Source organism: Pelobates fuscus, chromosome 5, assembly GCF_036172605.1.
Source record: "Pelobates fuscus isolate aPelFus1 chromosome 5, aPelFus1.pri, whole genome shotgun sequence".
Taxonomy (NCBI): domain Eukaryota; kingdom Metazoa; phylum Chordata; class Amphibia; order Anura; family Pelobatidae; genus Pelobates; species Pelobates fuscus.
Genome location: NC_086321.1, coordinates 266,160,827 through 266,188,025, shown reverse-complemented (window position 1 = coordinate 266,188,025; position 27,199 = coordinate 266,160,827). Strand labels below are relative to the sequence as shown.

The window sequence follows — 27,199 nt, the reverse complement described above, 5'->3', positions numbered from 1 at the left end:
TATCTGTTTTAACAATAGGTTAAGCTTTACATTTAAAATAAATATTTTTTTTCACTGTAATAGAAGAGCAGTTGCCTGCCTGCCAGCTTCTGTGTGAGGTTCACATTGGATACTGTGCCTATTTGCCCAGTGCCACCACTCATATCTGTTTTAACAATAGGTTAAGCTTTACATTTAAAATAAATATTTTTTTTTCACTGTAATAGAAGAGCAGTTAGTTGTCTGCAAGCGTCTGTGTTTCAGGCCTACTTCAGCGTGTGCTCTGCAGACCTGTGCCAGCGTGCTTTGACAGTTGCCACTCATATCTTGTGTCTCTATAGCGTGCTTTTACAACCAAAATTTTGTTTCCACTGTAATAGAAGAGCAGTTGCCTGCCTGCCAGCTTCTGTGTGAGGTTCACATTGGATACTGTGCCTATTTGCCCAGTGCCACCACTCATATCTGTTTTAACAATTAGTTAAGCTTTAGATTTAAAATAAATATTTTTTTTTTCACAGTAATAGAAGATCAGTTAGTTGTCTGCAAGCGTCTGGGTGTCAGGCCTACTTCAGCGTGTGCTCTGTAGACCTGTTCCAGCGTGCTTTGACAGTTGCCAATCATATTTGGTGTCTCTATAGCGTGCTTTTAAAACCAAAATTAGTTTTTCACTGTTATAGATTGAATAGCAGTTACTTGTCTTCAAGCGGGTGTCTCAGGCCTACAGTGTGTGCTCTGCAGAACTGTTCCAGTGCACATTGCCAATCATATCTGGTGTCTCTATAGCGTGCTTTTAAAACCAAAATTTGTTTTTCACTGTTATAGATTGAATAACAGTTACTTGTCTTCAAGCGGGTGTCTCAGGCCTACAGTGTGTGCTCTGCAGAACTGTTCCAGTGCACATTGCCAATCATATCTGGTGTCTCTATAGCGTGCTTTTAAAACCAAAATTAGTTTTTCACTGTTATAGATTGAATAGCAGTTACTTGTCTTCAAGCGGCTCTGTCAGTCCTTTCTTCAGCGTGTGCTCTGCAGAACTGTTCCAGTGCACATTGCCAATCATATCTGGTCTCACAGTAGCTTGCACGCATAGTACCACTAATCCCCGAAAAAATGACAGGCAGAGGCAGGCCACCCCGCAGGGGCCGTCGTGGTCGTGGTGCTGTGATTCCCTTTTGCCCTAGAATAATGCCCAGTTTTCAGAAGCCACGTACCCTGAACTTGAAAAGTTCTGAGGACTTATTTGACTGGCTAACACAGGACACCCAATCTTGTACAGCCTCCGCTCGGAACCTTGACGCACCATCCTCCTCCAGCTTAGCTTCAGGCACCTCTCAAGATAGCACTCACCCGCCTGCCGCCACCACCAAAACTAGCACCACAGCCGCTTTACTTGGTATGTCAGAGGAGTTATTCACACACCCGTTTGAAGAAATGAGTGATGCGCAACCATTATTGCTAGAGGATGTAGATAACAGGGATATGTCTCAGGCAGGCAGCATTAAACACATGGAGGTACGGTGTGATGATGATGATGTTGTACCCGCTGCTGCTTCCTTTTCTGAGTTGTCAGATACAAGCGAAGCGGTTGATGATGACGATGCGTCCATGGATGTCACGTGGGTGCCCGCTAGAAGAGAAGAAGAACAGGGCGGAAGTTCAGTTGGGGAGACAGAGAGGAGGAGGAGGAGACCAGTTGGAAGCAGGGGGGGGTCGTCGCAAGGAGCTAGTGGCACAGTCAGACAGCATGCATCGGCACCCGGGGTCAGCCCGACAGCACGCCAATCAACGCATGCGGTGTCCACCACCAGAATGCCGTCATTGCAGAGCTCAGCAGTGTGGCATTTTTTTTGTGTGTCTGCCTCTGACAACAGCGATGCCATTTGCAACCTGTGCCAAAGGAAACTGAGTCGTGGGAGGTCCAACACCCACCTAGGTACAACTGCTTTGCGTAGGCACATGATCTCACATCACAAACGCCTATGGGATCAACACATGAGTGCAAGCAGCACGCCTACTCTAAGCCGCCATCCTCCTCCTGGTCCAGCATCTTCAGCCACGTCAACCACTGCTGTCCTTCTTGCCCCCTCTCAACCATCCGCCACTCCGTATCCCGCCTTGAGCAGTTCCCGCTCATCTGCCCACAGTCATGTGTCTGTCAAGGACATGTTTGAGCGTAAGAAGCCAATGTCACCAAGTCACCCCCTTGCCCAGCGTCTGACAGCTGGCTTGTCCGAACTATTAGCCCGCCAGCTTTTACCATACAATCTGGTTGAGTCTGAGGTGTTCAAAAAATTTGTAGCTATTGGGACACCGCAGTGGAAGGTACCCGGCCGGAATTTATTTTCACAAAAGGCAATCCCCAACTTGTACTCGATTGTGCAAAAGGAAGTCATGGCATGTCTTGCACACAGTGTTGGGGCAAGGGTCCATCTGACCACTGATACCTGGTCTGCAAAGCATGGTCAGGGCAGGTATATCACCTACACTGCGCATTGGGTAAACCTGCTGACGGCTGACAAGCAAGGAATGCGTGGCATTGCAGAGGAGTTGGTGACACCGCCACGAATTGCAGGCAGTCCTGCTGCCACCTCCTCTACTCCTCCTACTCCATCCTCTTTCATAACCTCCTCGGCTGAGTCCTCTTGTGCCGCTGCTTCTTGCTCCACATCAACGGCACCCCCCCAGCTCCCCAGGTACTATTCCACATCCCGGATACGGCAGTGTCACGCCGTCTTGGGTTTGACTTGCTTGAAAGCAGAGAGTCACACCGGACAAGCACTCCTGTCCGCCCTGAACGCACAGGTGGAAAAGTGGCTGACTCCGCAGCAACTGGATATCGACAAAGTGGTGTGTGACAACGGAAAAAATTTGATAGCGGCATTGAAGTTGGGCAAGTTGACACATGTGGCGTGCATGGCACATGTGTGTAATCTGATCGTACAACGCTTTGTGCATAAGTACACAGGCTTACAGGACGTCCTGAAGCAGGCCAGGAAGGTGTGTGGCCATTTCAGGCGTTCCTACACGGCCATGGCTCACTTTGCCGATATCCAGCGGCGAAACAACATGCCAGTGAGGCGCTTGATTTGCGACAGCCCTAAACGTTGGAATTCAACACTCCTAATGTTCGACCGCCTGCTCCAACAAGAAAAAGCTGTTAATGAATATTTGTATGACCGGGGTGCTAGGACAGCCTCTGGGGAGCTGGGAATTTTTTTGCCACGTTACTGGACGCTCATGCGCAATGCCTGTAGGCTCATGCGTCCTTTTGAGGAGGTGACAAACCTAGTCAGTCGCACCGAAGGCACCATCAGCGACATCATACCATTTGTTTTCTTCATGGAGCGTGCCCTGCGAAGAGTGCTGGATCAGGCTGTAGATGAGCGTGAAGAGGAAGAGGAAGAGTTGTGGTCACCATCACCACCAGAAACAGCCTTATCAGCATCGCTTGCTGGACCTGCGGCAACGCTGGAAGAGGATTGTGAGGAAGAGGAGTCAGAGGAGGATTGTAGCTTTGAGGAGGAGGAGGAGGAGCAAGACCAAACACAACAGGCATTCCAGGGTGCTCGTTGTCACCTATCTGGTACCCGTGGTGTTGTACGTGGCTGGGGGGAAGAACATACCTTCAATGACATCAGTGAGGAGGAGGAACGGGAAATGAGTAGCTCAGCATCCAACCTTGTGCAAATGGGGTCTTTCATGCTGTCCTGCCTGTTGAGGGACCCTCGTATAAAAAGGCTGAAGGAGAACGACCTGTACTGGGTGTCCACGCTACTAGACCCCCGGTATAAGCAGAAAGTGGCGGAAATGTTACCCAATTACAACAAGTCGGAAAGGATGCAGCATTTGCAAAATAAATTAAAAAGTATGCTTTACACAGCGTATAAGGGTGATGTCACAGCACAACGGGAATCTAACAGGGGGAGAGGTGGAAGTCATCCTCCTCCTCCTCCTCCCACGACCACGCCGGCAAGGACAGGACGCTTTAAAGACGTGTTGTTGATGGAGGACATGCGGACCTTTTTAAGTCCTATGCATCGCCACAGCCCTTCGGGATCCACCCTCAGAGAGCGACTCGACCGACAGGTAGCAGAATACCTCGCCTTAACTGCAGATATCGACACTCTGAGGAGCGATGAACCCCTTGACTACTGGGTGTGCAGGCTTGACCTGTGGCCTGAGCTATCCCAATTTGCGATAGAACTTCTGGCCTGCCCCGCTTCAAGTGTCCTGTCAGAAAGGACCTTCAGTGCAGCAGGAGGTATTGTCACTGAGAAGAGAAGTCGCCTAGGTCAAAAAGTCTAGATTACCTCACCTTTATTAAGATGAATGAGGGATGGATCCCGAAGGGACTGACACTGGGCGATACATTCGCTTAAAAAAGGCCTGATGAGATGAGCTGCCTTGGGCTAAAAATGGTCCACACGCTGCTGTATTTTAGCTCTGAATGACGTTTGACTTGCGTGACTTATCCGCCACCAACTAGGGTTCAAGCCGCCATGTTTTAGGGCACTTTCTGCCTGTGAAACAAACATCAATTTTTCTGGCCGCTGCTACAGCAGCGGCTGCAACAATACCAAATTTTTCAGGCATGTGTACATGCCTAATTTTTAGGCCCACTGGTGCAGCACTGTGGCTTCAAAAACCAAACCAAAAATTAAAATCCTCCAAGATGGCACCAATATACCAGTGGTCTAAGCATCTTCCCACCTTGGCCTAAAAAGGGGAGGTGATTCAACAATTAAAAATCTCTGCCATTTACACGTCCACTGATAGGAGACGCGGAAGGTATTAAACTGATATGAACAATACTCCACTCCTATCAGTAGGTCCGTCCCATTGTGATTTATGCCCCCCACCCACCGCGCAGGGATGGGGGCCGGGGGGGAGGAAAGTAGGCCCCCCCATTGTGATTTATGCCCCCCACCCACTGCGCAGGGGTGGGGGCCGAAGGGGGGAGGACAGTAGGTCACCCCATTGTGATTTATGGCCCCCACCCACCGCGCAGGGGTTGGGGAGGACAGTAGCTCCCCCCAGTGTGTATCAGGGGCTTTGAGGACAGGTGTCAATCCATACCTGCCAAGTGACCCTATGTAGGGGGAACAGTCTCTATTCTGCTCTGTGTCAGTGTGTATCATGGTCTCTGTGGACGGTGAACAGTCTCTATTCTGCTCTGTGTCAGTGTGTATCATGGTCTCTGTGGACAGGGAACAGTCTCTATTCTGCTCTGTGTCAGTGTGTATCAGGGGTTTTGAGGACAGGTGTCAATCCATATCTGCCAAGTGACCCTATGTAGGAGGAACAGTCCCTATTCTGCTCTGTGTCAGTGTGTATCAGGGATCATTAGGATAGGTGTCAATCCATATCTGCCAAGTGACCCTATGTAGGGGGAACAGTCTCTATTCTGCTCTGTGTCAGTGTGTATCAGGGGTTTTGAGGACAGGTGTCAATCCATATCTGCCAAGTGACCCTATGTAGGGGGAACAGTCTCTATTCTGCTCTGTGTCAGTGTGTATCAGGGCTGGGCTTTGAGGACAGGTGTCAATGTTAGGTGATTTCTGCCCTTTATGGATTAAAAGCAGACTCTGCATCAACTGTGCAATTTTCCATGGGAGTTTTGCCATGGATCCCCCTCTGGCATGCCACAGTCCAGGTGTTAGTCCCCTTGAAACAACTTTTCCATCGCTATTGTGGCCAGAAAGAGTCCCTGTTGTTTTTAAAATTCGCCTGCCCATTGAAGTCAATGGCGGTTCGCGCGGTTCGCCGTTTCGCGAACATTTGCGGAAGTTCGTGTTCGCCGTTCGCGAACCGAAAATTTCGGGTTCGCGACAACACTACTTACTTTTGTTGCCACCAGTTTAGACATTAATGGCTGTGAGTTGAGTTATTTTGAGGGGACAGCAAATTTACACTGTTATACAGGATGCACACTTACTACTTTAAATTGTAGCAGAGTGTCATTTCTTCAGTGTTGTCACATGAAAAGATAAAATAAAATATTTTCAAAAATGTGAGGGGTGCACTCACTTTTGTGAGATACTGTACAAGAAATGAGGAATCAATCTACAGATAAAAAGGGATATGCAAACAAAAAAAGTATAACTTGAAAAAAGGTAGATCTACTAAACGCTGTTCAGGGGATCCATTAACTGGAGTACTACATTGCATCTAAGTTCCAGTTCCCCTAGTGTCCGACTGATGGGAAGTTAGTGTAAACAAGGGACCAGATAATCTGGTCTAAACGCAGATGAAAAGCCTCAAAGAAAAAAAAAATCTCTTAATTCACCCAATCTCTCAATTCAGAGTTATCTCGACACCGTGGTCTGACTACTAGTGTCTACCTGAACCAACTCCAGGGCTGGCGCGTCCTATAGGTGACTTAGGCAGTCACCTAGGGTGCAATTTTTTACCTACCGGTTCACTCTATGTAGCGTGGTAAGGTGGCGCGGATCTCAATGCAGGAGCTTCCTGTAGCTGGCCGGACTGAAAGAAAGTGCTCTCTCAGTGAGCACTTCCTGTCTGTCTGGCTGGGTACAGGAAACAGAAGCTCCTGTACCGTGGTCCACACCACCCGGCCACACTACACAGAGGTAGGAGGCAAAACAGGGAAGGGATGGGATAGACCACTAAGGGACACAGGGTGGGGGAGGGAGAGGAGGAGAGACCACTAAGGGACACTGGTGGAGGAGGGAGAGGAGGAGAGACCACTAAATGACTCTGGGTGGGGGGGAGTAAGAGGAGGAGAGACCACTAAAGGACACTAGGGGTGGAGAAGACCACTATGGGACACTAGGGGGGACGGAGAGGAGGAGAGACCATTAAGGGACACTGGGGAGGAGCGAGAGACCACTAAGGGACACTGGGTGGTGAGGAGAGACCACTAAGGGACACTGGGGGGGGAGGGAGAGGAGGAGAGACCACTAAGGGACACTGGGGGGGGGGAATGAGATACCACTAAGGGATACTGGGGAGGGGGAGAGACCACTAAGGGACACTGAGGGGGGCACTAAGGAAAGGATGGGGGAGGGGCGAGAGCACTATGCAACAGGTGTGCATGGGGAGCACTAGGGGCCAGTAGGGCAGTGGAGAGCACTAAGGTACAGGGGAGCAGGGAAGAGCTAGTGCTGCAGGAGGGCAGGGGAGATCACTAAGGGACAGGGGAGGAGGGGAGGTCACTAAGGGATGGGAGAGCACTAAGGGACAGGAAGGAAAGGGAGAGCACTAAGGAACAGGGGGGAAGGGGACAACACTAAGGGACAGGAGGGGAGAGTTCTAAGGGACAGGATGGGAGAAGTGGAGTTGAGACCACTAAGGGACGTGGGGAAGTGGGAGAGATCATTAAAGGACAGGGGGAGTGTAATACACACATAAAGGCTGAGGAAGGGGTGAAAGAGAAGCACAGAAGGGCTGGTAGGGGAGGCAGAGACACACAGAGGGGCTCAGGAGAAACACACAGAGTCGCTTGTGATGGAGACACACAGAGGGGCCTGGGGGGGAAAGAGACACACCAAGGAGCTGGGAAGAGTAAGACAAACTAATTTGCATATGCCCAATCAGAATCCTTTGCGGTAGTAACATCACTGCAGATTTGTCATTTCTCTTGGAAAAACAAGTCTTATGACTTGCCTGGTGTACAGATTTTTGCTTAACAGAATTCAGGTGGAAGGGGTTTCCAATCCCATTTTTTTCCGCACCATAACCTTTTTTGGTTTTTGCTTCCTATATTTATATACATGCCAATGTTGTATGATATATTATTTTAAAACATTAATAAAATATTTGACATATAAAATCAATCAAATAAAAACAGGTGCCTCAAGCAATACTTTTACTTCATTCATGTAATACTGATCTATACCTCCTTGCATATTTGGTTTTGCAAAACACAATTTACCACTGTCACCACTTGATGGCAATCTTATATCAACATTTCTACAAAAAGAAAAAGTGAACATGTACCTTCTGTGTGTGTGTGTGTGTGTATATATATATATATATATATATATATATATATAGATATGTATATACATATATATACATATATGTATATATGTATATACATAAAAAAAGATGCTTGTGTCCTTGCACTCAGGCTTAACCACAAATTTAAGGGCCGGGTGCTTCAAAGCCATAGCCAAAAAGTATATATGTAAAGAAATGGCTTGCACTCACGGACTTGAAATATAAAAGGTTTTTCTTTTTTCAAAAAATCGTCACACCAATGTTTCAGCCCTCGTCCGGGGCTTTCCTCAGTATGAACTGACATATATAAAATCAGAAGATATTGCAGAATATAAAAGTTGTCACTGAATGACACAAGAAAATATATTTTAAAAAAAGGAAATATATCACAAACAAAAAGGTAAAGAAAACATAAAATAATGGAAAATCACTACGATGTAATGTCAAAAAGACAAAAAATACTAAATAAACAGTAAAAAAGAAAGAAAATTCACAAAAAAATTCACATAAACTATAAATTCACATAAACTATAAAACCACTAGAATGATTGTATTTTGCTAATGAGACTTATATCTCTGTGCCTTATTGTAAATCAACATTGTAGGGTCTAAAAAAAATTAAAGCACAGTCTAAGCATGTTTATGATCCAGTGGGGCAAGACTTCTGTTTAATTTTAGCATTCCCTGGGTTCTTTTGAAATGTATCTTTTTTTTTTTTTATATTTCTTTATTGTCAGATTGTATGCATATACAATAAAATACAAAGATGAAATGGTAGTATTACACCAGGTAGCAGGAGTTGAACGAGTAGAGATTATTCTCCATTACAACCACAGTAGTAACACATCTTTGAATAGTTGATTAACACATACATCTATGTATATACTTCCTATATCTTTATAAATAATTTCTCTCAATTAACAGTAACAGTTTTATACAGTTAGCATTTTCTGTCAAGTTGTAAATTTCTTCTAAGTTTTGCATCTCTCTCTGCCACTAGGAGGATTAGGAAGATGATGTATTGGTAGATCTTTTTGTGTTGTGGCCTGAGTTGGCCTATTCATTTCTGACAAGCTAAGTTGGAATGTTCCGACCTTTTGCTCCGGTGAATGTCATAAAGGTTCCTCTGGAGTTTCTGTATCTCTTATATATCAGGGTTAATGCATAAAAAGTGGGAAGAAAATAATTTCTAGCCATATTGTTCAACCTTGAGTGGCACCCTAACTCTTTGGAGCGTCAGCTGTTTAATGGCTAATGCAATCGATAGACTGGAAGGGGAGGGTGGGATATCAGTGAGGATGGGTGTGAGGAGTCGTTTGGTGAGCCAGGTCCAGCTAGTCTATTATCTAACCGTTAATCCTATGACGTCTGGGCTCAAGGGTCGTACCTAGGGCAGTAGGGGGGAAGGTTCTTTCTTAGGAGTGCTAGTTGGGGGTTTGGTTAGTTGCGTCTATTGGACTACTTTTCAGGAACTTGCACCATGGGTCCCAAGTGTTTGTATATATCTGGTAGTTGTTAGAGAGAGAATATATAATGCATTTCCTCCATTATCCTAATGTTTTCGACCTTTTGTATCCATTCCCATAAAAGATGGGTGATTCTCTTGTTTCCATTTGATAGGGACAAGTTGGTTAGATGCAGTTAGTAGGTGTTTGATTAGAGAATTTGTGGGTTTTTTTTGAGTATAAGGTATGAGATGAAAGGAAGACACCCGGTGCTAGGGATAAGTGTATTCCCAGAATAGTGTGTTTGAGTTTGGCAATTCTAGACCAGAATTTTTAAATCTCTGGACACGTGCACTATTTGTGCCCTGAGTTACCATTTTGTTGGTGGCCTTTTCCAGCAATGGCTTTGGGAGTTTGGGAAAAAAAAATAAGTTTGGTTGGTGTATAGTGCCAATGTATTATCCTCTTATAATTACTTTCTTGCGTGGTGAGGTTAATTGAAGATTTGTGAATCAATTTCAGGATCTGTTTCCATTCACCACCTGACAGTGTCAGGTTTAAATCCTTTACCCAGCCCACTCTTAACCCTGTAAATTGCTCTGGTTGTGTGTTTTGCAGTACGGAATACAAGGTAGAGACCTGTTTTTTTTTTCAGTGTGTACATGGAGTATGTGGTTTCGAACTGTGAGAGTGCGTGGTTGCCCTATTGGGTGTAGTGTCCCGCTTGCAGAAAGTGGGTGAGTTGACTGTACTGGAATTTTTGTAGGTATGTGTGGGTCCCTTCTGAGAGTAAAGTGTCTTTACCATCTATAAGAGAGTGTAGAGCCAAGAAAGGGGTCATGTGGTATGTAAATGGCACCGGATTCACCTGGTTTGAAAAGAGGGTTGTGTGAGACTGGGTATAGTGGAGATGGATATGGGGAGATATCCTTGTGATTTCTGATGTGGGACCACAGCATTACGGTTGGGGTGATAGTTGGATTTTGCGAATGTGTAGGAAAAGTTTGACCTGATTTGTGCCACAGGACTGTATATATAGGGACCTGAAAGAATGAGTTCTCTATTGTGACCAATAGCTTGTTTCAAATTGGTGTCGTTCCAGGAGTACTGCATTATGATATGTTTCGATGTCTGGAAGTCCTAAGCCTCCATCCGTCTTTGGCCTGGTGAATAGTGTGTATGACAATCTTGGGTGTTTGTGTGACCAAATGAATGTTGTGAAAAATATGCGTAATGCTTTAAAGACTAGTTTCGGAAGGGCAATAGGGAGGACTTGGAGTAGGTATAGAATTCTGGGTAGGACATTTATCTTCAAGATATTTATCCTACAGAACCATCCAAAAATGGGTGTGCCATGTTGTGAGATCTTTGATAATGGCTTGAATTAAGGGTGGGATGTTACAGTCATATAGTTGTGCCAGAGTGGAGGGGAGCGATACTCCCAGGTATTTAATGGATACTTTGGTCCATGTGTATGAGTATGTCGCTCAAATCTGAGTGTTTGCTGCATTAGTAATGTTTAAGGGTAGAATCACATACTTACTTATATTAGCTTGGAAGTTTGAGACCTTGCTGTATATGGCCATTTCTTGAAGTATGTGTGCGACAGCATATCGTCAGTGAATACAGTGACTTTGTCGTCGACCCCTCCCACTCGGAAGCCCCTTATTTGTGACCAATCTCTTACCCCTTGGATGGAGGGCTCCAAAACAAAAAGGAGTGGGGATAGCGGGAACCCCTGTCTCGTGCCATTCGTGATCTGAACCCGCTCCGACAGTTGGCCATTAATACGAAGCCTCGCTGTTGGTTTGGAGTAAAGCGCTCCCATCCACCGGAGCCAGTTTGGTCCAAATCCCATCTGTTCCAGTGTAGCCAGCATTAGGGACCAATCCACCCTGTCAAAAGCCTTTTCGGCATCTATGGATAGTAGTAGAGTCGGCGTGTAAGTAAATTTAGAGAGGTGTATGATATTTAGTAGTTTTGTAGTATTGTTCTTAGCCTCCCTTCCAGGTACAAACCCTGCCTAATCAGTGTGGATTAGTCCCAGGAGCAGGGGCGTAGGCAGTTTGTGAGGATTTTCGCAAAGAGTTCGATGTCAATATTTATGAGAGATATAGGTCTGTAGCTTCCACAAAGAGTGGGGTCTTTGCCTGGTTAAGGCAGGAGAGTGATAGTGGTGTCTAGAGATGGTGGAAGGGAAGAGTTTGCGAGTAGTGAGTTGAAGGTATTTAGAAAGGGCTGTGAAAGTTGTAAGTGGAAGCATTTGTAGTATTTGGCTGTATAACCGCCGGGCTTGGGCTTTTTCCCAAGAGAAGCAATCTAATTGCCACCTCCAGTTTGTCCTTTGAAATGGGTAATTCTAGGGAGTTTTTTATATTGGGTGGAATTGTCGATTTAATCCTTTGTGAAAGAAAACCTCTGATATCAGCTGTTGGTGGTGGGGTATCCCTGAGATTGCAAAGTTTATGGTAAGTTGTGAAAGGCCTTGGTAATGTCAGACATTATACTTGATTTGGTGCCCTTGGAATCAGTTAAAGTGAAAATAAATGTGATCTGTCTTTGTTTCTTTAACACTTGGGCTAGTATTTGCTTTTATTCAGTAATAATTTATTTTTAAATTGGGTAACCATGAGGATACATAGTTCTGATCTTTTGCCAAGATTTTATATATTGCTATATCTGAGTCGGCTTTATGTTTTTTTTCTAGCTTTCTTATGTCCGATAGTACATGTTTGGTCTGTTTCTCCCTTTTGCGCTTGTTAGTAGAAGCTATTTGGATGATTGTACCCTGATCGCACTTTTGTGTGCCTCCCACATGATTGGATTTGGTGAGTCAGGATGTGACTTTGTTGCAAAATAATAGTTTAACCCCTTAAGGACCAAACATCTGGAATAAAATGGAATCATGACATGTCACACATGTCGTGTGTCCTTAAGGGGTTAAGGAGGATTTAAGCTTTAACAGTATCTCCCTGTCGTTTAGCAAAGTGTTATTTAGTTTCCATTGGGCTGTGAGGGATAAAGAGATGGGATTTGAATGGCAAGAGACAGGGGTGCATGATCCGACCATGTTATTGTGCCGTTGGAGCAGTGGGTGATCAGGTGAAGGAGGCGATGTGGTAGGAAAAACATATCAATTCTTGTGTATGAGCCCGTAGAGTGTGAATAAAAGGAATAGTCGCTGGTTGTTGGGTGTAGTGTCCACCAGCAGTCAAACAGTTCTGTTTTGTCTAGAAATGTTTGTATTTTTTTATGTGTAGTGCTTTGATATGTTTGTATGGTTGATGTGGAGTCTAAGGTGCTGTCTACGATGTGTTGAAATCTCCTCCGATGAGCAGGAGGCCCTCTGTAAATTGTTCTAATTTATTCAAGATTTTGCATAGGGCATTATATTGTTGTCGATTACGCAGATATAGGTTTGCAAAGGTGACCTTTGTGTTGCCTAGCAGTCCCTTTACAAATAGGTCAAATGGGTATACAAATCGGGGAAATCGCTGTCTGAACCTATAAAAAATTAATAAGACATAGTGAAGACTGTTACATATATAAAATAACAGACACGTTCTTGAGTGCACTCACAAGATGTAGGAAGGCAAATCGCTCTGAAATAGCCACCACCTACTCCTGTAGGGGGGTCACACTGAGAATACACTGGATCTTGTAGATATTAAAATCCGGAAACCAAAAGTAGAGCAGGAACAAAGTATGGTAGAAAAAAGTATTTATTCATAAATACAATAAAAGGCACTGGTCCAACGCGTTTCGTTCAAACAGAACTTCTTCAGGGACCTTTCAAGTTCAAAATAATAATACAGGTACCATACATAAAAATTCCCGCTGTACCCTCCCTTATCCCACAGTCCCAATATATAAGGCAGCTACTAATCCCATTGGTGGTGTGGTGGGTGTGTTCGAACTTGGTTCCGGATTCCTCAATCACTTGCCGACTCACAGCTGATCGTCAAATTATTTTCCCGCTTCTCGGGTTTCCAAAGTGTCGCCGGAAGTGACGTCTGCGTTCCAAAATAACACTTCCGTGCGTTCCATCTATGATTTCACGTCCGCGTGAAAAGTGGTCCTCGTGAGTCCCTATAGTTATGCATGCACATGCGTGGTCGGCAGAAAGCCGAACTTAGACAAAAAATGATCAGTAACTTGCTATTAACATAGCCCATTGGAAAAAAAGAAAAAAAGTATCAATTTCAAATCATGAAAATTTATCAAATGCAATCATTGCTTCAAATGTAATTCATATAGTGTCTATTTTCGATAGTTTTAAACCCTTTAATCCAAAACATATTGAAAAATATGTATAGTAATCATAAAATGCACTCTGAATAATCAGTAATACGTGAAAGAAAAATATACAATAAAACTAATAATAATTCCCATAAAATTAAACAAAAATACTCCATATAGCTCAGACGATAATTATAATACTACAAATATCTAATCATCAAGAAAACAAATCAAATCAATGTCCACATTTAACCCCTTCGGCTCCAGTGTCTGTAAACAGTGTATCCAATAGGTTTCTTTCTGTCGAAGTCGTTTTAACCTATCTCCTCCTCTCCAATGGGGGGTATATATTCAATGCCCTTACACACAAAATCTTTAAAATTAAATGCAGGACATGACTGACAGTGTAATGGAACCGAGTGGGTTGTGAGACGTTTTTTGATATTATTCAAATGCTCCATGACTTTCAGCAATCTATTAGTGCGTCCCACATATTGCCTGCCGCACGGACACTGCAGTAAATATACTACAAAATCCGTGCGACAGCCAATCAGGGACTTAATGGGAAATGAAATCCCTGTGATGGTACTCTGAAACGAGTCAGAATCTAGTAAAGATGCCGTGCCACATGCCACACATCCTCTACAGCCTCTAAAACCCTTTATAATATTGCTAGGGATTGGTTTATTAATAGGTTTAATATAGCTTGGTGCTAGCATATTCTTCAAATTTTTGTTCTTCCTATAAATCATTTGTGGATTGTTCGGCAACAATTGTCCCATAACAGGGTCACTTTGTAAGATAGACCAATGTTTCCCAAACACTTTTCTAATTTCATTATGTTGGGTATTGAATCTTGTCTTAAATGCAAAGTTAAATTTGGATGTTGAATTCTTCTTAGATTTATCCGTGTCCTTAAGTAACTCATCCCTCTCCCCAATACCAATAATTCTCATCTCTTTTTCTATACTATTTTTGTTATAGCCACGTTTCATTAATTTTTGTTTAATATATCCCGCCTGTGTTTGAAATTCTTGAGGTATAGAACAGTTACGCTTGACTCTAATTAGTTGACTTTTAGTTATTCCTCTCAGCCAAGGCTGGTGATGGCAGCTGGTCTTGTGTACGTATGTCAGGATCGGGACAGGGATCCAACACGCAGAGTACAAAGAGTGGAAAGGTACGTATACCGGGCCTTAGAATGGCCGGACTAACGTACCGAGAGTAAAGAATAGTCAGAGACAAGCCGAGGTCGAGGGAACGAGAAGACAGATAAGCGAGAGACAAGCCGGGTCAAGGGATAACAGAGAAACAGGGTAGTACAACGAGCCGAGTCAAAACCAAAAGAGCAAACTAGAATACCAGAGCACTGAGTGACTAGACAAGCTAGAACCACGACAGGGCAATGAGCTGAAGTAAGGAGTAAGCTTAAATACCCTGGCTCTGGATGGAAATCACGCCTCTGACAAGTACCGATTGGATATCGGACACTTGAGTGACAGATTGCTCGTGCTAGCGTCATGACGTCACGTATTGAGCGTCCTGCTAGAAAAGGACGTGGATTCCTCGCGGCCGGTGTTTAAGTGACTGGATGAACCGCGAGGAACGGAGGAAACAGCTCGCCTGGACGGATACACCACCAAGTCTCTACCTCCCTTAGAGGTAGAGGCCTCAGGTACCCTGACAGTACCCCCCCTCTCAGATACGCCCACCGGGCGGAATGAACCGGGGCGAGATGGGAAGCGGAGGTGAAATGCTCTGCGAAGGCGAGAAGCATGGACGTCCTCCTGAGGTACCCAACTCCTCTCCTCAGGACCATATCCCCTCCAGTTGACCAGATATTGCAATTTTCCCCTTGAAATTCTGGAGTCAATGATGGAGCTGACCTCGTACTCCTCCCGACCCTCCACCTGAACAGGACGAGGCGAGGGGACCTTAGAGGAGAATTTGTTGCAAATGAGGGGTTTCAACAAGGAGACATGAAAAGAGTTAGGAATGCGTAAGGCAGGTGGCAGAGCAAGGCGATACGCAACCGGATTGATACGAGTGAGAACCCTGTAAGGGCCTATGTAGCGAGGAGCAAATTTCATGGACGGAACTTTTAGGCGAATATTCTTAGTACTCAACCATACCCTATCCCCAGGAACAAAAACAGGAGCCGCTCTTCTATGTTTGTCAGCGTGTTTCTTGAACAGCGAGGAACTATGTAATAGAATTTGTCGAGTCTGATCCCATAATTTCTTCAGGTTGGCGACATGATCATCAACCGACGGTATCCCCTGAGAAGAGGAAACCGAAGGAAAAATCGAAGGATGAAAGCCATAGTTCATGAAGAAAGGGCTAGAGCGAGTTGAATCGCAAACAAGGTTATTGTGTGCGAACTCCGCCCAAGGAATCAGACCGACCCAATCGTCCTGGTGTTCGGAAACAAAGCAACGCAGATACTGTTCGATCTTTTGATTAGTACGTTCAGCAGCTCCGTTAGACTGAGGGTGATAGGCAGAGGAGAAGTTCAATTTGATGCCCATTTGAGAACAAAAGGATCTCCAGAAACGTGAGACAAATTGAGAGCCTCTATCAGAAACAATCTCTGAAGGAATCCCATGTAGGCGAAAAACTTCTCTCGCAAAAATCTCCGCCAATTCAGGAGAAGTCGGAAGTTTAGGTAATGGCACGAAATGGGCCATCTTAGTAAATCTATCCACCACCGTGAGAATAACGGTCTGTCTTTTGGAAGCAGGCAAATCAACGATAAAGTCTATGGACACACAGGACCAAGGTTTCTCAGGAATGTCCAAGGGGTGTAACAGGCCACATGGGGATGCATGAGGTAGTTTAGTCTTGGCACAAGTCTCACAAGCTGCGACGAACTCCTCAATATCCTTTCGAAGTGAAGGCCACCAGAAATCCTTGGATATCAGAGAGTATGTCTTGCGAATACCAGGATGACCAGCTATTTTACTTTCATGAAAACATTGTAAGAGCTCCAGTTGAAGTTCAGGAGGAACAAAGTTTCTTCCCTCAGGAGTGTTTCCGGGAGCTAGATGTTGTGACTTCAAGATCTGGTCAAGTAGCGGAGAATGAATTTTGAGACTGGTATTAGCAATAATATTGCATTTGGGTACAATGGAAGACAAAAGTGGTTCAACTGAAGCAGAGGGTTCATATTGGCGAGATAGCGCATCGGCTTTAGAATTCTTTGACCCAGGTCTGTAAGTCAGAACGTAATTGAAATGGGTAAGAAACAACGACCAACGAGCCTGCCTGGAGGACAGACGCTTGGCTTCTCCGATATAGGACAAGTTTTTGTGGTCTGTCAGGATGGTAACAGGATGTAACGTACCTTCCAATAAATGTCTCCATTCTTTCAAAGCCTTGATAACCGCTAGTAATTCTCTGTCACCAATGTCATACCTGCTTTCAGTACCGGTCAATTTTTTAGAGAAAAATCCACATGGATGTAATGGTTTATCAACACCCAACCTTTGAGATAGAACAGCACCTAAACCAGTCTCTGATGCGTCTACCTCGAGCAAAAAAGGCAGAGAAGTGTCAGGGTGAACTAAAATTGGAGCGGAAGCGAAAAGCTCCTTGAGAGTCTTGAACGCAAGGAGAGCTTCAGTAGTCCAATTCTTAGTGTCAGCCCCCTGTTTGGTCATGTTAGTGATAGGTGCAATAATGGAAGAATAGCCCTTAATAAAGCGCCTATAATAATTGGAAAAACCAATAAATCTCTGTATGGCTTTAAGACCTGTGGGTAAAGGCCACTCTAGAATGGATTGGAGCTTATCCGGATCCATCTTAAATCCCTCCCCAGAGATCACATAGCCGAGAAAGGTTACCTGGGTTTGATCAAAGCTACATTTCTCCAACTTGCAGTACAAGCCATGCTGGAGAAGCTTGTGCAAAACCCTCCTGACTTGCTTGTGATGAATCTCAATGTCACTAGAATGAATGAGTATATCATCTAGGTATACAATGACGCACTCTTGCTGAAATTCCCTAAGAACCTCATTAATCAGATCTTGGAATACCGCTGGCGCATTGCATAACCCAAAAGGCATGACAGTATATTCATAGTGGCCATATCGAGTATTGAATGCCGTCATCCACTCATGTCCCTGCTGGATTCTCACCAAGTTATATGCCCCTCTGAGGTCTAACTTGGTGAAAATTGTAGAGCCCTTCAAACGATCGAAGAGTTCGGCGATCAAGGGAATCGGGTAGGCATTTTTAATGGTTATCTTATTCAAGCCTCGATAATCAATACAAGGTCTCAAAGAACCATCTTTCTTTTTAACAAAAAAAAATCCAGCCCCGGCAGGGGAGGAGGACCTCCTGATGAATCCCTTGTCTAAATTCTCGTGAATATATTCCTCTAGGACTGAGTTCTCCTTTATAGATAATGGGTATACATGACCTCTGGGAGGCATGGTACCAGGGAGTAGGTTAATTTTGCAATCAAAGGACCTGTGTGGGGGTAAGGTATCGGCTTTCTTTTTGTCAAATACTGCCTTTAAATCTAGATACTGAGGCGGAATTTGTGTCTCTGTAGGATTGTCAGAGGTATTCGATGTATTAGTTAATCCAAGAGGTAAGACCTTCCGCAAGCATTTTTCTTGACAATTCTCTCCCCACGAAACTATCTCCCCTGATTCCCAATTAATAATAGGGTTGTGTCTCCTCAGCCAGGAGTACCCCAGGACTATGGGAATAGACGGAGAAGAAATGAGCATTAAGGATATATCCTCTTTATGCAGGATGCCAACAGTCAAGTTAATCGGTATGGTCTCATGGAAAATAACAGGCTCAAGTAACGGTCTACCATCGATGGCCTCGACAGCCAGAGGTGTCTCTTTTAACTGGGATGGAATAGCATGCTTGGCAGCAAAACCCTGATCTATAAAGCTCTCAGCAGCTCCAGAATCGATTAGTGCCATAGTCTTAACTACTCCCTTCTCCCACTTTAAAGAAACGGGTAACACAAGCCTGAGCTCCTTGTAGTTGTGAATAGAGGACAAAGTAGAAACACCCAAGGCCTGTCCTCTAGAGGAACTTAGGTGCGAGCGTTTCCCGAACGATTGGGACAATTTAGGCGTAAATGACCCCTGACTCCACAATACATACATAAACCCTCCCTTCTCCTGTACTGTCTCTCCCTTTCAGTGAGATGAGTACTGCCTATCTGCATAGGTTCAGGAATACGTAAGTCTTCGAACTCAGAGATTTGAAAGGTAGGCGCTAGTTTAAAGGAGGGTCTACGGGTCCTATCTCGAGTGTTCTGCCTCTCTCTTAAGCGTTCATCAATACGAGATATAAAAGAAATTAAATCCTCCAAATTTTCAGGGAGTTCTCTAGTAGCGACCTCGTCAAGAATTATATCTGATAACCCATTCAGAAACACATCTATATAAGCCTGTTCGTTCCACTTAACTTCTGCCGCCAAGGATCTGAACTCTAGTGCATAATCCACAAGTGTTCGATTGTCCTGTTTAAGGCGCAACATTAATCTAGCTGCATTGACCTTTCTGCCAGGAGGGTCAAAAGTTCTTCTAAACGCAGCTACAAAGGCATTATAATTATAGACTAGTGGATTATCATTCTCCCATAAAGGATTGGCCCATCTCAAAGCTTTTTCAATGAGCAGAGTAATAATAAATCCAACCTTTGCTCTATCTGTAGGATAAGAGCGGGGTTGTAATTCGAAATGGATGCTAATCTGGTTTAGAAAGCCACGACACTTCTCCGGTGACCCGCCATAACGTACTGGTGGGGTAATACGGGAAGAAGCACCTACAGTGGCTACCTCTAGACCTGAGACTGCAGGAGAGATAGAAGGAGTACGTGTCTCCTCAGGTGGATTACTAGCACGAGACAAAAGTGCCTGTAGTGCCAAAGCCATCTGATCCATCCTATGTTCCATGGCGTCAAACCTGGGATCCGAAGAACCAAGCTGACTGTTTGTACCTGCAGGATCCATTGGCCCTGTCGTAATGTCAGGATCGGGACAGGGATCCAACACGCAGAGTACAAAGAGTGGAAAGGTACGTATACCGGGCCTTAGAATGGCCGGACTAACGTACCGAGAGTAAAGAATAGTCAGAGACAAGCCGAGGTCGAGGGAACGAGAAGACAGATAAGCGAGAGACAAGCCGGGTCAAGGGATAACAGAGAAACAGGGTAGTACAACGAGCCGAGTCAAAACCAAAAGAGCAAACTAGAATACCAGAGCACTGAGTGACTAGACAAGCTAGAACCACGACAGGGCAATGAGCTGAAGTAAGGAGTAAGCTTAAATACCCTGGCTCTGGATGGAAATCACGCCTCTGACAAGTACCGATTGGATATCGGACACTTGAGTGACAGATTGCTCGTGCTAGCGTCATGACGTCACGTATTGAGCGTCCTGCTAGAAAAGGACGTGGATTCCTCGCGGCCGGTGTTTAAGTGACTGGATGAACCGCGAGGAACGGAGGAAACAGCTCGCCTGGACGGATACACCACCAAGTCTCTACCTCCCTTAGAGGTAGAGGCCTCAGGTACCCTGACAACGTAGCTGTTGCCATCTGTTGGTTTGAAATAGCACCTAGTGTGAATCTTTTCTTGTTGACTAAACAGGACTAAGTCTAGAAAATTAATAGATTCCTTCTCCCATGTTGGAGTGAATTTCAGGTTTAGGTTGTTACCATTTAAATACGTAGAAAAACAGTCAAAAGAAATCCTATCTCCCTTCCAAATTATAATAACATCGTCGATGTATCGCCGCCAGAGCACCAGGGATGCCCCCCAGCCATGGCCAGCCCATAGGAAGAACAAAAATTTGAAGAATATGCTAGCACCAAGCTATATTAAACCTATTAATAAACCAATCCCTAGCAATATTATAAAGGGTTTTAGAGGCTGTAGAGGATGTGTGGCATGTGGCACGGCATCTTTACTAGATTCTGACTCGTTTCAGAGTACCATCACAGGGATTTCATTTCCCATTAAGTCCCTGATTGGCTGTCGCACGGATTTTGTAGTATATTTACTGCAGTGTCCGTGCGGCAGGCAATATGTGGGACGCACTAATAGATTGCTGAAAGTCATGGAGCATTTGAATAATATCAAAAAACGTCTCACAACCCACTCGGTTCCATTACACTGTCAGTCATGTCCTGCATTTAATTTTAAAGATTTTGTGTGTAAGGGCATTGAATATATTCCCCCCCATTGGAGAGGAGGAGATAGGTTAAAACGACTTCGACAGAAAGAAACCTATTGGATACACTGTTTACAGACACTGGAGCCGAAGGGGTTAAATGTGGACATTGATTTGATTTGTTTTCTTGATGATTAGATATTTGTAGTATTATAATTATCGTCTGAGCTATATGGAGTATTTTTGTTTAATTTTATGGGAATTATTATTAGTTTTATTGTATATTTTTCTTTCACGTATTACTGATTATTCAGAGTGCATTTTATGATTACTATACATATTTTTCAATATGTTTTGGATTAAAGGGTTTAAAAATATCGAAAATAGACACTATATGAATTAAATTTGAAGCAATGAGTGCATTTGATAAATTTTCATGATTTGAAATTGATACTTTTTTTCTTTTTTTCCAATGGGCTATGTTAATAGCAAGTTACTGATCATTTTTTGTCTAAGTTCGGCTTTCTGCCGACCACGCATGTGCATGCATAACTATAGGGACTCACGAGGACCACTTTTCACGCGGACGTGAAATCATAGATGGAACGCACGGAAGTGTTATTTTGGAACGCAGACGTCACTTCCGGCGACACTTTGGAAACCCGAGAAGCGGGAAAATAATTTGACGATCAGCTGTGAGTCGGCAAGTGATTGAGGAATCCGGAACCAAGTTCGAACACACCCACCACACCACCAATGGGATTAGTAGCTGCCTTATATATTGGGACTGTGGGATAAGGGAGGGTACAGCGGGAATTTTTATGTATGGTATCTGTATTATTATTTTGAACTTGAAAGGTCCCTGAAGAAGTTCTGTTTGAACGAAACGCGTTGGACCAGTGCCTTTTATTGTATTTATGAATAAATACTTTTTTCTACCATACTTTGTTCCTGCTCTACTTTTGGTTTCCGGATTTTAATATCTACAAGATCCAGTGTATTCTCAGTGTGACCCCCCTACAGGAGTAGGTGGTGGCTATTTCAGAGCGATTTGCCTTCCTACATCTTGTGAGTGCACTCAAGAACGTGTCTGTTATTTTATATATGTAACAGTCTTCACTATGTCTTATTAATTTTTTATAGGTTCAGACAGCGATTTCCCCGATTTGTATACCCATTTGTTCTATTTTGGCACCTATGTGGAAAGTTGCCGTTGGGAAGCTGTTGTTAAGTTAAGTTTATTTATTTATTATTTATATTGTGTTTGCACAGTCTATTCGAGTGTGTATTTTGTGTTGTCCTTTACAAATAGGTACCTGCCATCATCATCTATTCTATAGTCCCCGTATGTGAAAGGCAAGTTGGTCCCCACAAGGATCGCAACCCCCCCCCCCTAGATTTAGACCTGGTGTAGTTACCAAAGTAACCTATGGGGTAATGTCTGTCCCTGAGGTTGGGTGCTGCATCCCTGCGGAAACAGGTCTCCTGGAGGAAGACCACCTCTGCTTGGCGTCATTGAAGTTCAGTAAGTACCTCTCTGGAGAATTTAGGGCTCTTATGTTTATTGATGTTACCCTTATCTCAGCCATGAGTAGCTCTGTGATTGAAGCATTAGTTTCTCTCCTATACCTGGGGTGATGGGGTGATGGCTATCTGGGGTTTGGAGATTGAGAAGAGAGAGATGCCAGTACATTGCAGTATGCTTAAAAAACAAATGTATAGCAATAGCAATAACTATATACAATATTATAGCAAACAGTCAGATATCTTTCTTTTTTCTGCTATGAGAATTTGGGATTGTACCAAAAATGCTGGTGTCGATCCCTAAGATTTACCAGAGTCTACAGGGAACAGATTGGAATTTTACGACACCACTAGTAGGTGAGTCGGGGGTTAAGTTAACTTAAGTGCGTGGGCCAGTTAACTACCTTATGGCCAATAATGTAGTTTTAATGTGGGGGGATGGTTATGCGTGTTTCGATGAGTGTTGTAATGTGATGGAAAATTTTGTATGAGTAGCTAGTGATTGTAGATGAGTGCGAGCTTTTAGGCGGAAATCCTTTAAGTGGTAACCAGTTGATAACGAGGTACCTAAGGGTAATATTTATGCAATATTTATAACTCCCAGTCTCTGAACAAATCCCCCAGACCTAGTAGATAGGGATGGTGTGGGAGGGAAAGTACAGGGTATAATAACAGTATATTATTTTTATTTATGTATTTTTTGTTGTCAACCTCACTGAAGGAGTATGAAAAAGTGGAAAATAACCCAATAAGAGAGAATAAGTGTTATATTACTTGCTATGGGCCCATCACTGGTACTCCAGGATGAATGCGGTTAAGGTCTGAATGTTCATTGAGACCTGTTGTGTATTTAGAGGGTTAACCACCGGATCTAGTGAGGCCTAAAAAGGTTTTGAAGTATATAGTGGGTTCTGTGGGCTCTGTCCATCATTTCTTCAGAGGTGTTCTTCCCTTCTGACGGTGTGGCTGTTTTTTGCTACAACTTGAACCGTGTTATGTTCCAGCACCTGTTAGAATGGTTGTATATCCTGGTGTGTGGCTATAGGGTGGGTTGAACCTTTATGAGACACTATGAGGGTGAATGGGAAGCCCAGCGATATTTAATGTTGCAGCTCCTTAGTTGGTCTTTGACTGGTTTTAGGGATCGTCTAGTGTACAGAGTCAGCCACGATATATCTGGGTAAATCTGAACCTCACGACCGTGGAAGAGTAGTGAAGGTGTTGTTGAGCACGTATAAGCTTCTCTTTATCAGTGAAATTGTGTAATATCAGTGTGTCTCAGCTGTATTTCTTGGTTTAAGTGAGCATTGCGCTCTATCAAACAATAGTGATGTGTCTACGGCCTTGCCCAGGATTAAATTGAACAGCTCTGTCAGAGTAGTGAGCACGTCCTCTCCTGCAGATTCAGGTATGCCCCTGACCCCGAGGTTGTTTCTGCGTCCCCTTTTATCCACATCACCCATGGAACACTGTAAGTGTGATAGACATGCAGCTTGGGATTCTACCCTGGAGGTAAGTATCTGTAATTGCACTTGTGTCATGTCTCTATCTTCCTCTAGGTCCTGGATGCGATGGCCCACATGTACTTCAGATTCCAGGCCCTCCAGCCTCATCTGAAATGTAGTTTCCAGCTTCCCCAGCATATCCGCCAGGTCTTTATGGGAGGGGAGATATTTTAGTATCTCCCTTATGTCGGGCTCCATGTAGCTCAATTAATTCTCTGAGGGTGCAGGACTGGGTGGTGCAGATTCAGGCAGCAAGGCCGTTAGCGCCATGTTGGAGTCAGAGCTCTCGGGTATGCGGTCAGCTTCTGGGTATGCGGTCAGTATTAGGGAGCCCGGTTTCCACAAAGGGGTCTTCCCCGCTGTGGAGTGGCTGTCTTGGGAGCGTTTGGGGTTACCCATTTTCGTAAGGTACCCCTTTTGAAGCTGATTCACCGCCTGTTATGCCCGGAGCTCAGTTAGTGTGCGACCATCTCTGTCGGCAGTTGGCCACGCCCCCTCCTTTCGAAATGTATCTTGTGACATTTTTATAATGTATCGTTTATGTGAAATCAACATTCTCTTTTTATGTATAGAAGACCTTTTAAAAATACTCCAAACCCCTAGAGCATGCTGAAGTACTTTAAGGGTTAGCAGAGTATCCTCTCTTTCTCATTTTCTAAAAGTGTTAAGTTCAATAGAAATCCACACTTTTATGAAGCATCTGGAATGCACTGTCCCAGCTGTCTGAATGATAGGCTGAATGGGAGGGTGCTCTTCTTGATTGCTTTGTGGCCCAATACAAAGCAGAAGGCAATACTGAAACCATTGGATTAAATGTCTCACTATAAAAATCATTGCAGGTACGATGCATTGATTGCCATGCATATTCACTGATTCTCAGTGAGAAACATTAGGTTGGCTGTGAGATCATCAGTAGTGATGATCTCCTGGGAGCCGAGCAGAGCTTTGGCAAGGAACCATCTCATGGTTGGATTAAAGTAGGTTAACCCCGTTTTTGTGGCACTGGAAGAGTTGGGATAATAATCTAAATGGACTTTTAAATACTCCAGTAGTACAAAAAAGTTTTATTGTTAGGTATTAATTAGGTAGGTGACAAATTAAAAAAAATATTGCATTTTAAGGCTAATGTAACTGATGGTATGCCCTATGGATATATTTAATGCATAATGCAATGTGTCTCTGCAAATAGAAACAATGAGTCGCCATATAGATCAAAGACAGACACAGCTAAATTATCATAGTTCAGCTGGTACTGGTAAAATAATCAACAAAAGACACAAAGGAACAGAAAGCAGGAGACCATACAATCTGGGAAATGACATAATTGCCAAAATGAGTTACTGAGTGAATCTTTAGTTCTTACAAGTTTAAAGAAAGACAACAGTTGTGGACTGTGGTCTTCTATGCAGTAGTATCAAGCAGACAATGTTATAGGTTTGGCAGCTGTTGATACTATTTTAATGAGAAAATCACTATGAGAATAACAATCATGTAATTTTCCTTATTTTCCTTATAGGTTGAGTCAAAACATTTCCAGCAACCATTTTAAATCTTCTTTATTGAAAGAAAGCAAGTAGTCTATTTTACAATATATTGTGTAAAATTTTGGCTGTGCGTAATTGTGAAATGTTTGTTTTTGTCTTCCAGAATCACTCTTCCTCTATGACTGAAGTCACCTGAACTAATCTCAGAAGAATGGAACTTTTTTATATTACCTTATAGTATGGGAACTCTTTAAAAAAAACACAGTTGCTCAATGTTAAACTGTGATCACCAGTATTATGTTATATCTAGTTAGACGCTAATGTTTTGTATATTTTTGTTCAAGGAAGTGATGTAGCTTGCCTTTTTTAAATGTCATCTTCAACAACTTGTGTTTATGCCATAATCTGAGCTTCTCCTGTTATGGTATACAGTGCACTAAAAAAAAGAATGAAAAAAAAAAATGAAAAAAAGCATCTTTTGAACTGTTGATGTTTTGTGAAAATGTTTGTATACAATTTTTGTATTATTTTATATACATTGAACTGCCGTGTAAATTAAATGCAATCATACAATTTCATTATTTATGATTTTTATTTCTTAAATGAACGGGACAATTTTATACTTGAAATGTGTACAGGAGCGAAAATAAACAGTTGTTTTTTTTTTTTTTTTATTCTCTTTTACATAACATTATGTGAATAATTCACCAGAGCAGTTACAAGCTATAAATAATTTAAATATTTGCATTTAAAATTGTTAAAATCATTAACTAGCATATGCTTATGCGGTATTTATAAACATATGAAATATTGTATAGGGAGAATGTTCAGTACCCTCTGGCTACAATTTTTGGCTATTATCAGAGCTTTGAAATCAAGGGTTTTGCTTGCTATAGCATTAAGATTGCTCTCTCCTATTACAGTTTGATCAAATAAGGTTTTCTGTTTGTAAATTTATTGAATTCAATTTGTACATGAAAAAAGACACTTAAACTTTACAAAATTAAAAAAAAATGGTTACTTACTATATTGTAAAATTTTACTCCTAAAAAAGGATGCTGACATTTTTTTTCAAATTTCAAGCATGACTGAAAGATTGTGATTATATAAAGATATAACATAATTTAATAAAACTAAAAGAATGATTGATAACTGAGGTGCATAACACAGTGACCATTTAAGTCAGGCTTCTATTTGCTTGTTTCATAAATAAATAACAAGAAAAATATTTTTTTTTTAAATGACATCTAGAAACTCAACATGTCAACTTTTCCATCAAAGAACATTTAATTTTGTTGATAACATCAAACAGTTTGGCTAATTTTCAGAACTGTACATACCAAGATATATTATTTGCGTGTTTTTAAATGTCTGTATTTAATCCTGGTTAAAACCAATAGTATTTGGTGATGTTTCAATTTTAAACGTTTTTGAGCAATAAACTGTTACGTTTTACTCAGTATGTCCTTATGTTTTGTTTTTTTAACATCATGTAAAATAACAAAATATGATGCATATCTATCTTTCTGTCTGTCTGTCTTTCTGTCTGTCTCTCTGTCTCTCTATCATTTCTCTGCACACGTGTTAGTGGTGAGTCATTTAATAAAAAAACAGTTTTTGGCAAGAACATCCCTTACTTTCCTGCTCCTTCGTCAAATGTATTTTTTATTCTTTTAGTTTTTTCAGAATAAAGCAAAAACTTAATGTAATCCTTTGCTAAGGCCAAGTTCTCCTGGCAGCCTAATTATTCTCCAGTTTTAAAAGAGAAAAGAGGGACTGCACTCAATCATAAAAACAACAGGGTGCTAACTGAGCATGTCAGCATATCCCATAAGATCAAGTATCAAACTTGATAAAGACCTGGGTACAGGTCAAAATGTTGTAGTGTCGGATAAATATGCCTTATTTATTAGAGTGAGT

At 42.9% G+C, this 27,199-nt stretch overlaps 1 protein-coding gene across 1 annotated transcript in view; it reads left to right on the top strand.

Annotated features, from left to right (window-relative positions):
* The window catches only part of PLPPR1 (phospholipid phosphatase related 1), a 191,250-nt gene extending 164,516 nt beyond the window's left edge, over window positions 1-26,734 (top strand). Inside the window, exon 8 of the mRNA XM_063457253.1 lies at window positions 25,443-26,734. Coding sequence (XP_063313323.1) covers window positions 25,443-25,475 — 33 coding nt within the window. The 3' untranslated portion in view covers window positions 25,476-26,734. The remainder of the gene's footprint in view (window positions 1-25,442) is intronic.
* The last annotated feature ends 465 nt before the right edge of the window (window positions 26,735-27,199 follow it).